The sequence below is a fragment of the Tubulanus polymorphus genome, chromosome 4 (assembly GCF_964204645.1).
Source record: "Tubulanus polymorphus chromosome 4, tnTubPoly1.2, whole genome shotgun sequence".
Taxonomy (NCBI): Eukaryota; Metazoa; Nemertea; class Palaeonemertea; order Tubulaniformes; family Tubulanidae; genus Tubulanus; species Tubulanus polymorphus.
Genome location: NC_134028.1, coordinates 13,096,528 through 13,115,583, shown reverse-complemented (window position 1 = coordinate 13,115,583; position 19,056 = coordinate 13,096,528). Strand labels below are relative to the sequence as shown.

At 36.0% G+C, this 19,056-nt stretch overlaps 1 protein-coding gene across 1 annotated transcript in view; it reads left to right on the top strand.

Moving 5' to 3' along the window:
- LOC141903491 (protein transport protein Sec31A-like) overlaps positions 1 to 19,056 on the top strand; it is a 232,773-nt gene that overhangs the window by 172,908 nt on the left and 40,809 nt on the right. Inside the window, exon 25 of the mRNA XM_074791612.1 lies at positions 10,671 to 10,820. Coding sequence (XP_074647713.1) covers positions 10,671 to 10,820 — 150 coding nt within the window. The remainder of the gene's footprint in view (positions 1 to 10,670; positions 10,821 to 19,056) is intronic.

The following is a 19,056-nucleotide window of genomic DNA, read 5'->3' as shown; positions in this document are numbered from 1 at the left end:
TACGTAAAGCCAAACAAACAAAAAGACAAACAAACAATCATCAGCCGGCCCCAGTGACACCAACGCCGGTATCGCTCTCTGCGATGTTTTGCATGCTTACATGCATCAATCAGAGCTTGGAGCTCTAAGATCAGACGATCTTGCAATTGCATTCAGATAAATCGTTCTGTTTTTGTTTTCATTATTCAGTGGGGCCTAACAGTTCATGTGTAAAAATGGGTTTTTGTATCCAAATCTTGATTGATATAAATATCTTGGCTGGGACATGATGGAAAACATCAGAATAAACTAGTTTCGTCTTTTTAACAGAATCGCATTAATGAGGTTTAACAGTACAAATAGCCTTGGCTAAATCGTTCGGCAGAAAATAAATTCATTTTCAGGAATAGAATCGAACTAGACAAATAGACCTTTAAGTCTGTGGTCCTCCCAATCAACATCGTCATAGAAGATTTGCCGGCAGATGTAAAACATTATAACCACTTAATACCACAGTATAATCTACCAGTGCTTCAAGGCCCATGGGCCTCTTGTTATTATTTACATTTTCACACTTGATCTTACTGAAAATGTATAAACTACTTTCACTCACTTCCATTCTCAATGAAACCATATTTTATCACAAGTACTTCGTTGCATTGACAAATACTGCACGGGTTTTTCATCTGATCCTCACAGTTTAACCACTTCAACCCTCTGAACAGCTAACAGTATGTTTCCTAGGAGTATGTTGCCTACTGTTAAAATCCCGAACAATCAAATTCAAATTGTGTACTTTATTGTTTCTTTTCTCAATATCGTAACATAGAATAATTCATATGCTATACTCAATTTGAGGGTGTTATGCGGAACGATTAGTTGTCATTGGAGTCGCATAGATCCAAGTTAGACTGGTTACCGGTATCTACCTTCAGTTACGGGAATCGGACATCACTCAGGGACGCCACTCGGCAGGCAGCTCGTCACTTCAATTATCAATTCAAGTATGAATAAACAAATTTGTTACCGCAAGACTTCACATTCAGCCGCGGTCTTCAAGCAGTAATTTTAACAGTTACACACCCTTATTAGAGGGGATAGGAGATCGTTTCTAGGTCGCTTGAAGTATTCATCGAGTTGTACGCGACCTTTAGGCCTACTGAGCTTTACTGTCTCAAACAAACACATTATAATTGTTGTGATTATTTACGGACTCGTGAATTGAATTTCAAAACAAAAATATAGCTGCAAAGCAGCGATAACAGGTTTTCTGTACTGTCTTTGAATCCTGTTCAATGGTTAACACAGTTTCATAAGAGGAAGCTCGACAAACAGTCAATTAGACCTTCTTGAAACCATGGACATCTGGACTTGATGTCCTATTTGACTCTGGAAAATCGACTGTTAGGCGATAATTACTCTTTATGATTTCAACAAAGCATTTGATATGGTACAACATCAGCCATTACTAAACAAGGCTATTAGGAAACAGTATCAATGATAGGTTGCCGAAATGGCTCAGAATTATCTCTGAACGAAAACTTGTAGCTGAAATCAATGGAATAAGTCGGTCTAACTAGTGGAGTCACGCAAGGTAGTATCCTACGTCGTCTTCTGTTTAATGTCCTGACAAATGACATAAACAGTAATCCAAAATATACCAGACCGAGTAAATTTCCAAAACGACCTTAACACGCTGTCCGACCAAAAAACTTAATGATCCGACAAGAAAATCTTGTGCGCTTTTTGTTTGAACCGAAACTTTTCTTCATTCTGAAAGCTATGTTATTGTTGAAATGAAAAACTCTTTGTCCCGGCAAAAAAATTTGGTTGAGCGAAAACAATTTTTTCGAACGAATGTTTGAATGAAAACAATTCTGTTCGATTGAACAAAATACTTAATACTTTTGGTTCGGAGAAAAAACTTTTTACAATATACTTGTTCGAACGAAAAACTTAATGTTCTGACAAGAAAATTCTCACGGAGTATTTGTAGATCGAAGTGAGCTGAATGATATCAGACGGATTGTATCGACAAGAGCGGCAAGGTAACAAAGCCTTTGTTATTTTAGTAAAAATAGTGTGGAAGAAAATAATAATAATAATAATCGCGCGGATATCAATAGGGTTTTCTGTGAAATAACAGAAAACCCTAATTAAAAAATCCAGCAACATTGCTGCGATGTACAAAAGATTTCTGTCTTCATAATCCAAAAATAAAATTGATTTTATGAATTGAATACTCCTGAGACCTATCCCTGTCGAATGAGGTGTAGGAATACGACGTTTAGGAGGTTGAAATTCAATAGGCCTAAGCCCATTCTGTCCGAATGCTAGGCTTACGCATATACATAGGCCTACTAGGTTAAGCTAGGTTCTCTGTAAAGGAGGAATCAGATTTATTAGAATGGTATTAGTGATTCACTGGTTCTGATTTGCAATTATCAATCACAATTATCAATGACATTTTACTGGCAAAAATGAAGACTTTTTGAAAATTTCGTCTGAGCGGACAGCTTTATAAACCAGACATCTCATTTGAGTTTTTCATCATTTATGAAACTGGTATTTTATTAATTCCTGATGACTTAGTTACTAGGGAGCCCCGAATGAAAGGATCTTTGAGGCGTTTTTAAGAGCATCTGATTTTTGCGATTGAAGGTAGAAACGCATTTACGAGCACCGATTTTTGCGATCGATTTCACGATTGGCATTTTTACAAACACGATTTTCCGATCGATTATCGATGGTGGCACCGGGTAGTTGATAAAGATACAATCGTCATATGATCGTCACCATGTTTAGTTCATGTGATTAGCCTAAACAATCGGCATTATTACGAATGTGCGAAGCGATTGCATGATCAGAGCAAATCGTTCACGAAATCGATTGCAAAAATTGGATGCTCGTAAAAACGCCTTTGTTAGTTCAAACACCTTCGCTCGATAATTTTTTATTTTTTCATCGCAACAAAAAAATTCTTTAGTTCCAACCAAAAGTACTTGTACCGGTGCCGCCATCTTGTAAATCAAATCACAAACTCGCTCGATAATCGATCAATAATCGATCGGAAAATCGTGTTCGTAAAATCGCCAATCGAGAAATCGATCGCGAGAATCGGTGCTCGTAAATGCGTTTCTACGATCAATCGCAAATATCATGACTTGACTTCCAAGATGGCCGAAAAAATCATTCGAACACAATTGTTTTCATTTGAAATCATTTTTTTGGTCCGAACGTATATTGTTCGATCGAACAGAATCGTTTTCATTGGAACAAAATGTTCCTGTTGGAACATTAAGTTTTTCGTTCGAACAAGTACATTGTTCGATCAGAGTGTTCCGAACCCCTCACATAAAAAGTTCCTATTCTAACTGCTGGGGGGCATAAATTTCAAAAGCTAATTTCAGCATCCGTTTTTCGCATGTAATACGTTCTATTCATTACGAAAATCGTACCGAGGTATAAGTACAGAGGCATCCTTGTAATATGCCAACCTGCATGATTAGTTCATACAACTGCCACGAGGGGACTGTGAAAACAATGATTTTTGCTCCGTGTTCCCTAACCGTTGGCGATAGAATCGTGGTTGCAATGTGTGGTCAGTAGCCCTTTACAATACACTTGTATTGATGTATGGTTTAAGTAGGTAGGTTTTCCAGTAGCCATTTTTTTTTTCGAACAAAATTTTCTTATCAGAACATTATGTTTTTTGTTCAAACAAGTATATTGTTAAAAGTTTTACGTTTCTGCAAAAGTTATATTGTTCAATCAAACAGAATTGTTTTAATTTTAACTTTCGTTTGACAAAATTGTTTTTGCACAACAAATTTTTTTCGTTCAAACAAGTATATTGTAAAAAGTTTTAGGTTTCTACAAAAGTTATATTGTTCGATTGAACAGAATTGTTTTCATTTTAACTTTCATTTGAACAAAATTTTTTTTGCACAACACATTTTTTTGTTGAAACAAGTATATTGTAAAAAGTTTTACGTTTCTACAAGAGCTATATTGGTCGATCAAACAAAATTGTTTTCATTTTACCATTCATTTAAACAAAATTGTTTTCACGCAACACATTTTTTGTCAGAGGGACCATTCATTTATTACGTATACTTAAAATTCCATTCGTTATGTATGCATTAAATTCCATGCATTATGTATGCATAAAATGTTTTACGGATGACATATTAGGGTACGTACAACAAATAATATAACCCCCCTCACCCGTACAGACTTGTACGCATCAGACGCATAAGTTAATAGACATCCGAGTAATATGTCAACCTGCATGATTAGTTCATACAACTGCCACAAGGAGACTGTGAAAACAACGTTTTTTGCTCCTAGTTCCTTAACCGTTGGCGATAGAATAGTGGTTGCAATGTGTGGATAGTAGCCCTTTACAAGACAGTTGTATTGCTGTGTGGTTTAAGTTGGTAACTCACATGGTTTTCCAGGAGCACCACCTACAAGTTGCTGGAAAGGCATTTTCATTGATATCTACTAAGCGAATAAAGGGATTTCTATGAAAATTGATGCACATGTGCCTGGATATAAAATTCAACGAACCCTCACATAATTAGTTCCTATTTTAACCACTAGGCGGCGTAAATTTTGAAAACTGATTCTAGCATCCATTTTCCACATGTAATTTAGTCATTTTATTATAGAAATAAAAAAACCTGGTGTGAGTACATGTACATATGTATAGTTCGCTGACCGGCAAGATAAGTTCATACAACTGCCACTAGGGAATGGCAAAAACACCTTATCTTTGTTATTCTCGATGATATTTCCCCTAAACTTGACACACTCGTACTTTGTGCATAGTAGCCTATAGTTGCGGTTAACTATGCTTGTGGAAGGACTAAAACAATACACATCTTTATTTTCTTTTAGAATATTAAAAGTTTTTAAAAGGGTTAACCAGCTATAGAAACAAAGATCTCAACTGAAGTAGATAGTTGTTGGCAGCTCATAGTTGGTTCGAAGAATGAGAACCTAAGCTATCGTCAAGTTGCAGTCATGAAGTCACGTGACAGGATCGGAAGATTTTTTTTTCAGATCGAGAGATATGCCTCAATGAAATAGGTCCACATACGTAATTCACTTGTCTTAAGAATATTATAATTATCATGATAGATATATTCAAATACTCTGAATAATATCATTTTCTAAAATCATGCGTAATGAACGCCGATTTAGCAGTTGGTTAAAACAAATCATTACATCTACTCGCGCATAAATACACCATCAAAGCTGAGCCGGTTAAAGCGCCTGTAACCGTACGTACCAGGGGCGTAGCCACCGGTGTGACAACTGCGGCATATGTTGCGCCAATAATTGAAAAACCCATTATGCTAAAACGTCATAATAAACGTTATTCTGTATTTACATGGGGGTATCAAGTTCTTTTGAAGATAGTGGTGCTAATACGGAGGCGTTGTTATTTTTTTCATATTACTTTAGAGCGACTCAAACCGGTATTCTCCTGGTTGTATTTCACTGATTCTGTAGGTGTTTTTTGTTCATGAAAAATGGACCATCATAAGGGATTTGACCAAAAAAATTCTGCTCAAGTGCCGAGACATGGAAACCGAGAAAATCGAGAGAGTACCGGTATTGATGTATAATAAGCTAACATTAGGTTACTATTCATCAATAAATGGTCAAGGGCAGATCCAGCCTACCACTTGTATCGAGGGGTACTCAGGTTTGCCCTTCTATTTTTCTAGTTCGTGATTTTGACAGGCTCTTGTACTAACATGAATGTTTTATTCTGGGCAAGTATTCAGGAAGTAGTATAGAAAATGAATCTAAACGAAAATAATCAACTTCAAGGGGGATAGACTTTATGCCCCAAATGTGCTTAAAGATTGCATCTCAGAGCCTTGAAAAATCTAAATTTTCTGGGGGAGTGCCCCCAGGTCCCCCGTTTTGAGCTATGATATAGTTGCCCTTCCAGTTCAGCAGGACTCAGAAACCGCTCTGGGATGGTGAAACACCTGGATCCATACCTAGACCAAAGATAACCTTAGATGCATTATATTATCTACAGAAAAATTATTCAAATATGAGCTCTCATAGCCATCAGAACGCATCTCAGACGTTTTAATGTTCAAAATTTTCTTGGGGGAGGGCCGTCCAACCCCCTTTAAGATAACGCGCCTTCGGCGCTCGTTTGGATGTGCACTCCGGATTGCCGCACCATTGAATTTTAGGTGGCTACGCCTGGCTCGATGGGGTTTCAAGTGGTGGCTTTTGAATACGTCCGACAAATAACAAACTCCGGATATCAAATTGATGTTTCTTTGTTCAACGGATTTTGGACGATTCAAATCTGTAAACAAATAATACAAACTTATAGTATCTGAGCTATTTCTAGATTGCGCAATACAAAATAAACCTTTATCTTGCATCATAATATTTCGCCTTAATTTAATGGAATTACTTCTCTATTTCACTGATTTATGTTATACTCTTATACTACGGAATATTCTCTTATGTTATTACACCATAATCTACTAAATTAACACTGCAAATAGTATAAAATACTCACTGAGTATGCCAGTAATTTAATATTTCCCCATCAACCATGTTGCAATATCTTCACGTGATTTCAGAATTTTAAAACTAGTACATGAAACGTTGACAGCTTTCCCAAACCTCTGAGAACACAAAATGAAAACTCAAAACCCGAAAAGTTACCGATTCAACGCCCCTGCGTACAGCCATACACACGTTGATGCTGACACCGGCTTCCACTTCAAAAGTTAAAAACAAAATATAAGAAATATTTGTGATCCGATTTACACCAAATAAACCTTTAAAGTAAGGTATTTAGCATCGAAAATTGATAAGCGTATTTTTAGTGTAAACCAATTATGTTGATTGACAGGCAAGCTCAGCTGCGCGCCTCATTTTATCGATCACGTCAGATGTAAACAATTCAAATTCAAAATAACTTTATTACACCTTAATATAATTACAAAGCATCATTTACCACGTGCGCAATGCAAACGGAAAACAAATTTAATTTTTTTAAGCAAACTTCTCTAATGGAAAACAAATTTAATTTTTGTAAGCAAACTTCTCTAATGGAATATCAATTTCTTTTCATAATTTGCCTTTCTTTTATGTGATTTATAATTTGTACATCAGACTTTGCTTCTTCAAACCCCAGGACTTAGAAGTCCTCTTGTTTTATTTTCTTTTAGGATTTAAACAGTACTTGATAGGGTTAAGTCTGCAATAAGATGCTATAAATCCTGAGGTTTCAACTGAAGTAGATAGTTGTTGGCTGTTCATAGTTGTATTTTCTTAAAATTTTTTCATTCAAAAATGTTGCGCATTCCATCAAAACTGAATGTTATTGCGGCGTAAAAAAGTTTTTCTAATTGAATTTTTACTTTTTCTTAATTCTACTAATCTCGTAAAAGTTATCATTATTATTATTATTATTATTATTATTATTATCTTTATTCCTGAATAGATGACAGTTAATTATAAAATTGTAATACGCTTTCTAAGTTACGTTAAGTACAAAATGGTTACATTTATAATAACTCTAATAAATCAGCAAGGTTTCAGAAAAAGCTAGAGGCTTATATGCTCTGAAACCTTATCCTTTCCCTTCCCAAAACAACATTCACTCTCACATTCACTCAAAATATTATATTTATTAGGCCAGCCGTAGGCTGAGCCTATTACTATACAAATGGAGCGAATTTAAATGACATGGTTTCCAGAGCAAAGGCTCTTTTACTGTGCTACTGAGCATATATTCATACAAATCATTCATTAAAGCATTATCCATTCTCCAAACTCTACATAGCTGAATTTTGAAAAAGGGCCTCGTTAAAATTTATATGAGCTTTTTCGCAAATATCTGATTGCAAAAATATTGGTTTTGAAAAGCCAATCAGAAAGCAAAGACTCCTCTTTCATTGGCTTAGACGCAGAGATCAGCAGATGTTCATGTGAACCCACGGTATCGTCTACCGTTTTACTTTCGGGTTTTATTTTAAGATCTAAAATTGTATTTCAAGATCGATTTCTGTGAAAGCATTAGTTGATTTGGTTTTTGGGAGGAATATATTTATTAGCACTACAGAAAATATCATTGACAATGGTGCAAAGTCCGGGAAAAATAGCTTTTTCTTAAATCGGATAGATGACCTTGATATGCTAATTAGCCATGTGCTCAAACTACAAATTCAATCAAATTTTATTCCGCAAAAAATTTCAAATCCAATTCAATTTTACTTTATTGAACAAATAAAAACATCAAATCCAATTCAATTTTTTTTATTGAGCAAATTTCAGAAAATTCAATTCTATTCCGTATTAAAATCAATAAGACCAAGGGAAAAGATTTATCTGAGGTATTTGTTCCTGCCAGATCCAGTTGCTGTCTGTGATTCTTTTGTATTCTACGATTGTATTGTGTAAATTATTAGAATCTTGAGCTGGGAGTGTATTTTGACAAATTTAACCCATAGAATGCATCATCATTTGCTATTTTATAAAAAGCTTACAGGCTGGCCATAGTGCCCCTTGGGGCTCTTGTATATATGTATGTATCCAGTGCATGTTATTGCTGCATCTAGTTGTTTTGGGTCCTTTGATTTTAAAGGAGCTGGCCTTTAATTGAGTATGAAAATGTTCTGAAGCAATATTATTTGTGTTTCTTAGATAATTATTCTGTAAGTCTGATTAACGAAATTTGTGAAAACATCCGGGAGCTTTGATTTTGAATTTAAGTACATAAATTCTCCAATAGAAAACTTAGCTGTATCATCCAATTTCAGTAATTTCAAAGATTCGAACAATGGTGAGGTGTGGTCCAAAAGCCACTTTTTAGCCCAGTTGGGACTTTAGTCCCAGTGGGCTATTGCGTTCACTTTTCGTCCGTCGTCCGTCTGTCCGTAGACGGAATCCAGTTATTATGGGAAGTTTTGAAGACGCTTCAAGGTAATGTCTTGATGGTTTATACATGTATCTACCCTAGACACATCTTCAGCCCAAAAACTGGCCCTATCAGAATCAAGATGGCCGATTGGCAGCCATTGTTCAGGCGCGGATCTAGGGAGGGGGGCCCAGGCTCCCCTCCCTCCTTTAAGTGAAGATCGTTTTTTTCAACCGACCTCTCGCCACTCGCTTAATATTAACGCCGTGCTGTGTAGTATTTGTCACGAATTCTTGCCTCAGAATGCAGGAAATGGCCCCAAAACAGAGTTAAATTTCAAAAATTCTAGAAGCGTAGTAACGTCTCGTGCCTACGCCGCTCGGTGTCAATAGAGTATCATCATAGCTACATTTATTAGGTGCCCCCCCCTAAATTGGGCTCTAGATCCGCCCCTGTTGTTGTTCGTCAAAATCAGCACTTTTTGAACTTTTTGAGGGAAATTTTGAAGACGCTTAGATCAATTACCTTTATCTTTCGTATATATTTGAACCCCCCAAGGAGCCATCACTGTAAGAAAAATTGGGTCGATCAGACTCAAGATGGCCGTCCTATGACCTTTTTAGTGCCCAAAAATCTGAGTCCAGTAGCTTCCTACTGGTTTGTCATTTCTCATTGCAATTTGTGATGGGTATTCTTTGGAAAGGGATGTTTTATACCTGAGCCAGGTATTTTTGATCGGCCAATTACGACACAATTGGCGGCCATCTTGGTATCATCAGTACTCATTCATAGGTGGGAAAAAGTTTTTCCATATTATATTGATACCTAAGCATAATTTGTTACCACAATCAATTAGAAAGTTGTAGCCCATAACATGACGTTCTATGATTTTGGTGAGTTTCAAGGTCATTGGTTTTTGTTTATGGCCACCAGGGGGCGTTGAATAATACAATAACTTAGTATTTCTATCTTATATTCGTACCTATGCATATTTTGTTACCACAATCAATTGCAAAGTTGTATCTCATGACATCGTCTATGATTGTGGTGAGTTTTAAGGCCATTAGTTATTCTATGTGGTCACCAGGGGGCGTTGAATAATAGAATATCTTAGTATTTCCTTATTAGATTCGTACCTAGGCATATTTTGTTACCATGATGAATTGCAAAGCTGTAGTTCATGACATCTTCTATGATTGTGGTGTGTATCAAGGTCATTGGGTTTTGCATGTGGTCACCAGGGGGCGTTGAATAGTAGAATAACTTGGTATTTCCATATTAAATTGGTAACGAGGCATATTTTGCTATCACAGTCAATTAAAAAATCATAGCTGCTGACATATTCTATGATTGTGGTGAGTTTCAAGGTCATTGGTTATTGTATATATTCACCGGGGGGTGTTGAATATTGAAATTGTTAGATTGCTGAGCAATTGAAAGCACTTCCCAAGTGGGCATGGTGTCCATGGACCCCTAGTTTAGATAATTGTTATAATTATTTTTGAAGTGGAAACAAATAATTCAAATTAGCTAGGGAATGTATTAGTCCAGATGGTATTACAGTATATATATTAAGCTGAAATATAATTGTTTCAATATATGCGAGTGTTATTTTAATGTTACTCCTTGAACTACTGATGATATGAAAACAAGCTATGGGCTTCCTGAATTTGAAAGTGAAAAGGTTGACAGCACTGGAGTTAATCCAATTATTTAATCCCTTAGACACTGAAATATTTCATAACATATCGTATTTGCTATCAATATTCTTTGCTTTCAGCAAGCGTCAGCATATGACCCTATTACTATGCCCATATTCAACCCAGAAATATCAGAAGCACCAACTCATGGCATGCCTGGTGGTCAGATGGCTTATAATGGAACACCTGCCACAATGTATAGCCCCCAAGTTCACCAGCAGGCAGAAAAGGTAAAACTCCATTTTTCATCTTACAGTACAGCAATATTACAGTCAGTAGGGGAGAAGGACCATATTTCCGTCAATCCCTTCTTGTCCTACGATTGATTCACCCACCGACCACTTTCCAGAATTGGTCACAGTTGGCAAATTGTGTCAAGATCCATTTAAATATTAAGATAGAACCTGGCACCAATCATCCATGGACCAAGATCTAAGATGACATAAAGCCATTTTTGCCCAGTCAGTTTTGCGTTCACTTTTCATTTGTCGTCTGTACCGGTGTCTGTCAGTTATTGGTTCCATCAGAAACAACATCAAATTAAAAGTACTATAGCCACACTCAAACGTGGTGAACAGATGATAAGATAAAAAACCCACTATTTACAAATTAAAAGAAATCTAAAATCGAGAATTTATTTGTTGAAACAATCCAAAATGTAAAAACACGATGTTTCGATCTCGCCCTAGAGATTATCGTCAGATGTGAGATATAGACTAAAAATGGGGGTATGTATACAGAGGAGAACAGGTTAATTTAGTAAATTGGTGAGTGAGTTACTAATTAATGTTTGGCAAGGCATGAAGTATTATACTTAGAAAGAAGGGAATCGTGAGGAGAATATATATATAAAGTTAAGATATATATAGTGAGAGTTAATGGTATGCTGCATGGAACAAAGTTGTTTTGAGATGGGTCTTGAAGCTATTGAGGTCGAGAGATAACCATCTAGATAGTTCGTGAGAGTTCCAAAGTTTTGACGACGCTTCAAGGTAATGTCTACCCTAGACACATCTTCAGGCCAAAAACTGGCCCTGTCAGATTCAAGATGGCTGACTGGCAGCGATTGTTGTTCGCCAAAATCAGCACTTTTTACACATTTTTGAAGTTTTCGAGGGAAAGGGTTTTTGAAGACACTTTTATCAATAACCTTGATCATTGGTATATATTTGTATCTCCCAAGGGCCCATCGGCATGAGAAAAATTGGGTCGATCGGACTCAAGATGGCCGTCCTGTGACTTTTTTGTTCCCAAAAATGTCAATTTTGGCCTGAATTCTGAGTCCTGTAGCTTCCTAATGGTTTGCCATTTTTCATTGCAATTTGTAATGGGTATTCTTAGGAAAGGGATCTTTTATATCCGAGAGGGTATTTTGACCTGGCAATTATGACGCAATTGGCAGCCATTTTGGGGTCATCAGTACTCATTCGTAGGTGGAAAAAAGTTTTCCACATCATATTGATACTTAAGCATATTTTGCTACCATAATCAATTGGAAAGTTGTAGCTCAGGACATGTTCTATGATTGAGGTGAGTTTCAAGCTCATTGGTTTTTGTTTATGGCCACCAGGGGGCGTTGAACAATACAATAACTTAGTATTTCTATATTACATTCGTACCTATGCATATTTTGCTACCACAATCAAGATATGAATGGATGGGTGAATGGATGGAGCGATATGGAAATTAATTGGACGAATTAGATATACATGTATAGCATTATGCTGGTTGAAGCATGATTGTTCTAATATTTTTTCAGTAATTGGTGTTTAAAAGCACGAGTGAAAGAGCTGATAGTTCTTGAATTTCGGATTTTAGTATCTAAAATTTGCCAAATGGTAGGAATCCTGTTTAGGAATGAGCTGTTGAAAATTGTACTTTTATGATGGATCGTTTTAGGAAAATTGCGAGATCTTGTATAATACCTGTGATTTGAGGAGTGAGTTGTAAAAAAATTCATAATGGGTTCAGGCAGGAGCTGTTTTGAGAAGCTGTAACCAAGTTTGCTAGTTTTAGTTCAATTTGGATAATATCATCAAATTTTGGAATTTCATATTTTTTGAAAATTGGTGTTGACGGAGAATTGTAAGACGCATTATCGATGTAACGTATGGCGTTTTTCTGTAATTCGAAAATTGATTTTGACTGTTTCTTTGAGAGTAATGTCCCCATAATGTAATTACATAGGTCAAATAGGGATGAATGAAACTAAAATAGAGTAGCTTCTTGCTCCATGAAGGCAGAAACTTTTCAATAAGTTATCAGTAGGTCTAATAATCCAACAACATACACTGGTGTCCCATCGTTTATGGAGACATGCAAATTTTTGGTTTACCTTTGTCAGCGATATGAGGTTGGCATTGAGCCAATTCATGTAAAATCGCGGTATGTTTTTTTATGTGAGCATTTGTTTCATTGGTTCTCGGCTTAAACGACGTATAATCGATGCGATTGAAGACATGGCGAACCTCCGTCGATGTACATGGTCAACTGAGTTAAAATTCTACGAAAAACTGTTTTTGGCGGGAAAATTCTTAGCTCTCACGTATAAAATTGCAATGACCTCGATTGGGGGGCATCGTCTTTGTGAGCGAATGGGATTGGCTGTTTTTGGGATATACGGGGAATTCCGGCGCTACTAAAATAATTATGGGAAAGCCATAGAATGGCGTACGTTTCATTGGACTAGGTGCTGTATACGTGTGAATTTTGAATGCTCATTGCTGGTGAGGATGTAATTATTTCACACATCCGCCATAGGTATTGTTTGATTTTAATACCCGGTGATTGTTTTGATTGACTTTGAAGTGTAACATTCGCGAACATTCACTTACACGAGGCGTCCACCTGTGCGCGCAGAGTGCTACACTACACGACACACACACAAGCTCGTACAGTACACTACTTAAGGTGATGCTGTAACGCGTGCGCGTTTGACATGAAAATAGGCTGAATAATCGTAGCAGCGCAGAAAATGAGCGCTGTGTTTTCTGTTTGATAGAATTTGTAATAAATTGTAATTTCTTGTGACCTGAAAATATTAAGCAGCAAACTAAAAGTATAGGTCGAGGTCTGAATATTGTAGTCGTAAATTCCAGGATTTAAAACGATCTAATAACCGATTTCTTCTGTACCGGTATTTTAACTTCCGCGGCCAACATTGGAAGTTTCCATGACCCAATATTCAGCCACCCTCTGATATGTGACATCATAATGAATTTTAGGCCATCCCATATTAATGGTCTGTTTGCCGTAACCCGACCGACCCGACTTCAAAGGTACCGAGTTAAAACTTTTTTTCTGGGATTCATCGAAATAAATTTTATTTTTGATAAAAACGGCCGACCGACCCACTGCCTACGTATGAGCTACGTATTATATATGTTTGAATTCAAGTGTGCATCGTGTGAAAACATGCCTTGTCAATGTGGCCTAATTTAAGTTTTCCAGGAAACTGGCAGTGTTCCAATAAGCTGCCATTCATTCTCATAGTGACTATATCAAAGCTGGTAACGTAACCGCGCACATATTCGATGTACTGTTTCATTTTTAACACAGAGATGACGCTCTGGACGAAGTTATAATTTTAGAATAATTCTCAAAATCTATGCTATTAGACACATTTCCCGTGCACAACGTAGATGATTTTTGCGATATTGTTTCCATGTAAAAAGGTGATACATTTGTTTTTTTTGCCCACAAATTTAGCAAAAAAATTTTTCCTTACCTACCGACTCATCCTGAAAAGTTTATTCGGTGTTACGGCAAACAGACAATTATTTTGGGATGGCCTTATTTGATTATTTTTTTCATATTGTGAAACATTTTTTTGGAAAATATAAAATAATTTCCCTGCCACGCCTACCTGTACCCTACAAACTTTTGGACATGGACCGTAACCAAATGTATATCTTTGGTCTTATTTGACTACAAAATAATTCTTTAAGAAAGATAAAATACAATATAAACTTGTGGAACTTTGAAGTCACGAATTAAAAAGATTTTTCAAGCAATGCCCTTACTCCAAACAACCTCTAGCTTTCAAGGTAAACCACACTTTGCCCATGGGCAATTTATTTGATAACAGTGTCTATATCTATATCATAGTTATATGTATGTGAGCAAGAAATTTTCTTTGACAAAAAATAGTGACGCTCAAAATTTTATAGTGAGTGGGTGCGTTCCCCTGGGTACAGGCCTGTATAGACTAAGTTTTGGCATGACAGTTGTTGATGGTTTGCGCATTTGATTAAAAAAGTATTGAGTACTGACAACTATGAACCCTGAAAATAAACAAACAATACAGTACAGCAGAACGAGAAAATCACTGAGCAAAATCATTCTGAGACGCAGAACAGTCAAATCAGTCTGCAAAAATTTACACAGCTTTAATAAATAAATGGAATTGAATTTCATTTTTATCTATTCATTTTCTGAATAGATAAAGATGAAAAGATGTACATCACATGAATACCTACCTGGTATCAATGCTAAAAAAAACGACTTACACATAATTGCTACACTAACACAAGCGCTGTAGACACACCCCCAAAAGGGGGTTTGCTTCTGGGGCCCCAATAGCAAGGTGATTGCATCAATGAATTAAAGCAGTATTAAGTTAAAAAGTCATTGAATTTGCCCCGATGATCTGATGACAGAATGTGCTGTATATCTGTGCTAACTGTAACAGAGGATGGTGAAAATGATCGATTTTTTTTTCAAGTACAACAAACATTTAGATGATAATAAGTCCTCTGTGGCCGTGAATTAGTTACAAATTCACCTGAATGAGGATGCTTAAAAGAACGAAAGTCCCATTTCCTTATTATTAAATCATCTGTTTCATGATTAAATCTTTTTCCTCAACCATAACATTTACGAATAAGACCTTGCAAAAAAATCAAAGAAAATTCGCTTAAATTTGGTTGATCATTCGAAGTAGTTTGCTGTGTCTTATGTCTAGGAATGTTACCTTCAGTTCCACATGACATCAAGTTAACGTCAGATGTTGCAATCCTAAATGTGTTAGATTTCTACTTCGATGTTTTATGCCACCGTAAATGAATAGCTAGCACTTTTGCTTTATGGGCAGAGGGAATGGTATGAATACGATTTATAAGTACAAGTGCCGCGTCCATTTGCAGTAGATAAAGTAACACTATTATTGTGTTCAGAACTATCACTAACTACCCTTTTTTTAAAGATAGAGGGGTTATTCGAAGGTACTATGGCTATTGCATTGCTACTGGAAATTAGTTGGTCTGCTTTTCGCCACATAAATGATAAAAGAGACTCATTAATCATAAGACCAAATCTTTCCTTGGCATCACTTACGGAAATACTCAAATTCATGTATGATTCATTCGAAAATGGGGCATTATTGATAGTATATAGTTCATGCATAGTCAGTGAATTTACCATGGACAAATGGTCCATGCGCTTAGGATGTGGCAATTTGAAAAGATCTTTGCATAATACATGTTTGAATTCATCTTTGACCAGCATAACTTCTAAAAAGTTCCTCTCTTTCACTTTTTATCAGCTTATTTAACGATTTGATAAAACTACAGAGCGCATGCTCACAATTTTGCATCCAATTCCTCAAACGAGAGTTTGTAGCTTCAGAAGCATTTGTATAAAATAGTGGTGGAGGATGTCCAAGACCTGCATTTGTGCGCATACAGGATAAAGGGCTGTTTTTAATTACAGATAGGTTCTTTTGCATGAACTGAGAAAATATTTTTGAGCAATCTAGTTCATTCCAGTGATCAGCGAGTTCTCGAAACAACAAATCACATGTTTCTAATGAATTACAATTAATTAATCCATTTATAGTTTCATTACCAAAAATTATGTTAATAATTTCTGTATTTGATTTTTGATTAAAGGCTCAAACTCTTAAGTTCTGTAATAATGTTTTTTCGGAAATGCCTGGTACACCTCAGGTGAGTAGCATCAGAAAAATATCTTTTAGCAGATTCAAAAAGCTCAGTTTCACCATCTGTTCCAAATGTAATAATATCTGAGACCTGACAATGCTCACCTAATGTTTTAGATAAAACATTGTAGTCGTTTTGTGTTTTTCGATAATGGATCGAAACAGGCCCTGTAAAAATTGGACATTTACCGTCAGATTTATTGACAACATGCAAATTTTTGTACGTAATGGGCGTAACATTAAACTTACCGAATTTGAAAGTAGGATCTATAGAAATGGGTGAAAAATCAATCTGATCAGAAGAAAATTTATACATATCATCTACAATAAAATCTTTATATTCATCTTTTGCTAATTCCAAAACAGAAGCCAATCCATTTTCCTCCTCATAATGGGTCACACCTTTGTGCGACTGTTTGATCTTGTATGATGTTGTTCGGTTCACCAAATTGGCGATTGAATCAGCTGACAAAACTGATGAAACTGAAACTGATTAAGCAGTCGATTGGCCTAACAAGTTTTCTTTTAATTTATTAATCAAGCTTGACTTCGTTTTTGTATAGGGCTTGTTAGATGTTTTTGCATTTCCATGTGGATTTGCAGTTATGATATGTTCCTCGTTATCAAACCCATATTGAATTATTGCAGTCATTCATAATTGAACCCGCATTATTTGTCATGTACATTATTTTTCTAGAAAAGTCTATACGATGTTTATGTCTGTAATAGGTTTTATTTAATTTTAATTTAGCAACTACATTCCGATCTTTTGTCATTGTAAATTTGGAACCTGATTTCAAAATTTCCAATTTGGATTTTCCATTATTGACATAAACGCCATTTCCATCGCTGACTAAATCCCTGAATGGAACAATATTTAAATCGATTAGAAAGATAGCGTTATTTTGCAACACGATATGGCACTTTCGTACACTTAGGAGTTGGAGCTGTCACCAATGTAGAACAAATAGCACACCATACCATTGTGGTAGGCAGAGAGCAAATAATCCACGGGCAGAATGGACCATATGATGTTTTATTTTACCGACTCTTGACTAATGCTATTTCACAATAAATTATTACGAAATTACCAAGTACCTATTGTCAGTAACAGATGAACCCATCATATCATCACTGTCTGAAGAAATATTTATCACATTCGTTTCATCAGTCTGAGAAGATTGACTGAAATTGAGACACAACATACAGCCATAGATTACAACTGGGATTCTCAGAAATGAATGTACAAGTAATTCGAATACTAAAACCAAGGGCAAACAGGGATACGCATGATTTGCTGAGAGTGGGTGACACAGATGAGGCCTTGGAGAAAAAACTTGGATTTTCTTTGAAAATAGCAAGAAATCTTGAAAAGATTTTTTTGACTTGTGAGGAGGGTAATATTTATTGATGAGGAGTATCCACGGCTGTATGAATTGAAGCCATCTTGGATCACCTACTAGGTCAAAAGACTCAACCAATCTAGAACCGACACATCAAGTTATTAAACTAGGGGTCCAGGTCCATCAAATGTGATAGGTGGAGAGCAAATAATCCCAGGGGAGAATGGACCATGTGATGTTTAATTTTTTGACGCCTTATAAAACGTTACCATTATGAAACCTAAACAATGTTAACCATTTAGCGTCATTTTACAAACGACAGCCGTAAATCGATGTGCAAAACGTCACAGGTCTATGTGTACACAAATAAGCTATCTGGCAAAATATTATTGACATAGATGTAGAATGGCTTCCTTTGATTATATAATGACCTATATTTGAACGTCGAAATGTTATATTGCATTGAATATCATAAGAAGACGTATTGTAATAGTAAAGGATGTATGATTATATCAGAAGCGGTAGGCATAAATAGAAATGATAAGTAAATCGGATTATTCGGTTAAATGGCGGATGTATACACGATTTGGAAGTCTGATATAAAAGTCAGACCCTGACGTGGGCATGCCGGTGGAATGACGAAGCTATCTACGATGTGTGTAGGGCCGGCGTGAATTTCATCAGCGGCTACAAGCGGTCAATATGAAAATGTGTAAACGTATAATTTCAATATTCAAATGTTTTAGAAAATATGTTTGATATCAGGAGTATGCAGGTTTCGTGAGATTAGCAATTTATAATAGCATAGCTATCATATACGGCTCCGCGTCCTCTGATGGCATGTGTATTAGGTGACAACTCAATTCAATTCTTTATTGATCCTTATTACATTGAAATTTCGGGATAAAATTCCCAAATTCAATAAATACAAATTTTGAAATAAATTAATACAACATACATGACACACGGGTAATTCATACAGAACAACATAAGCATGTTATTTTAAATGACAATGTCTACTTCAACCCACCCAGACTCAAGACTCAAGTTACAAAATGCTTTGTAACTTGTTTTTCTGGTCATTCCACCTGATGATGGCTGTTAGTCAACAGCCGAAACGTTGTGGTTTCGTAAGAATAAATTTAATCGTATAATTTTAAAGGAGTACTAGTTTGGATCAGACTT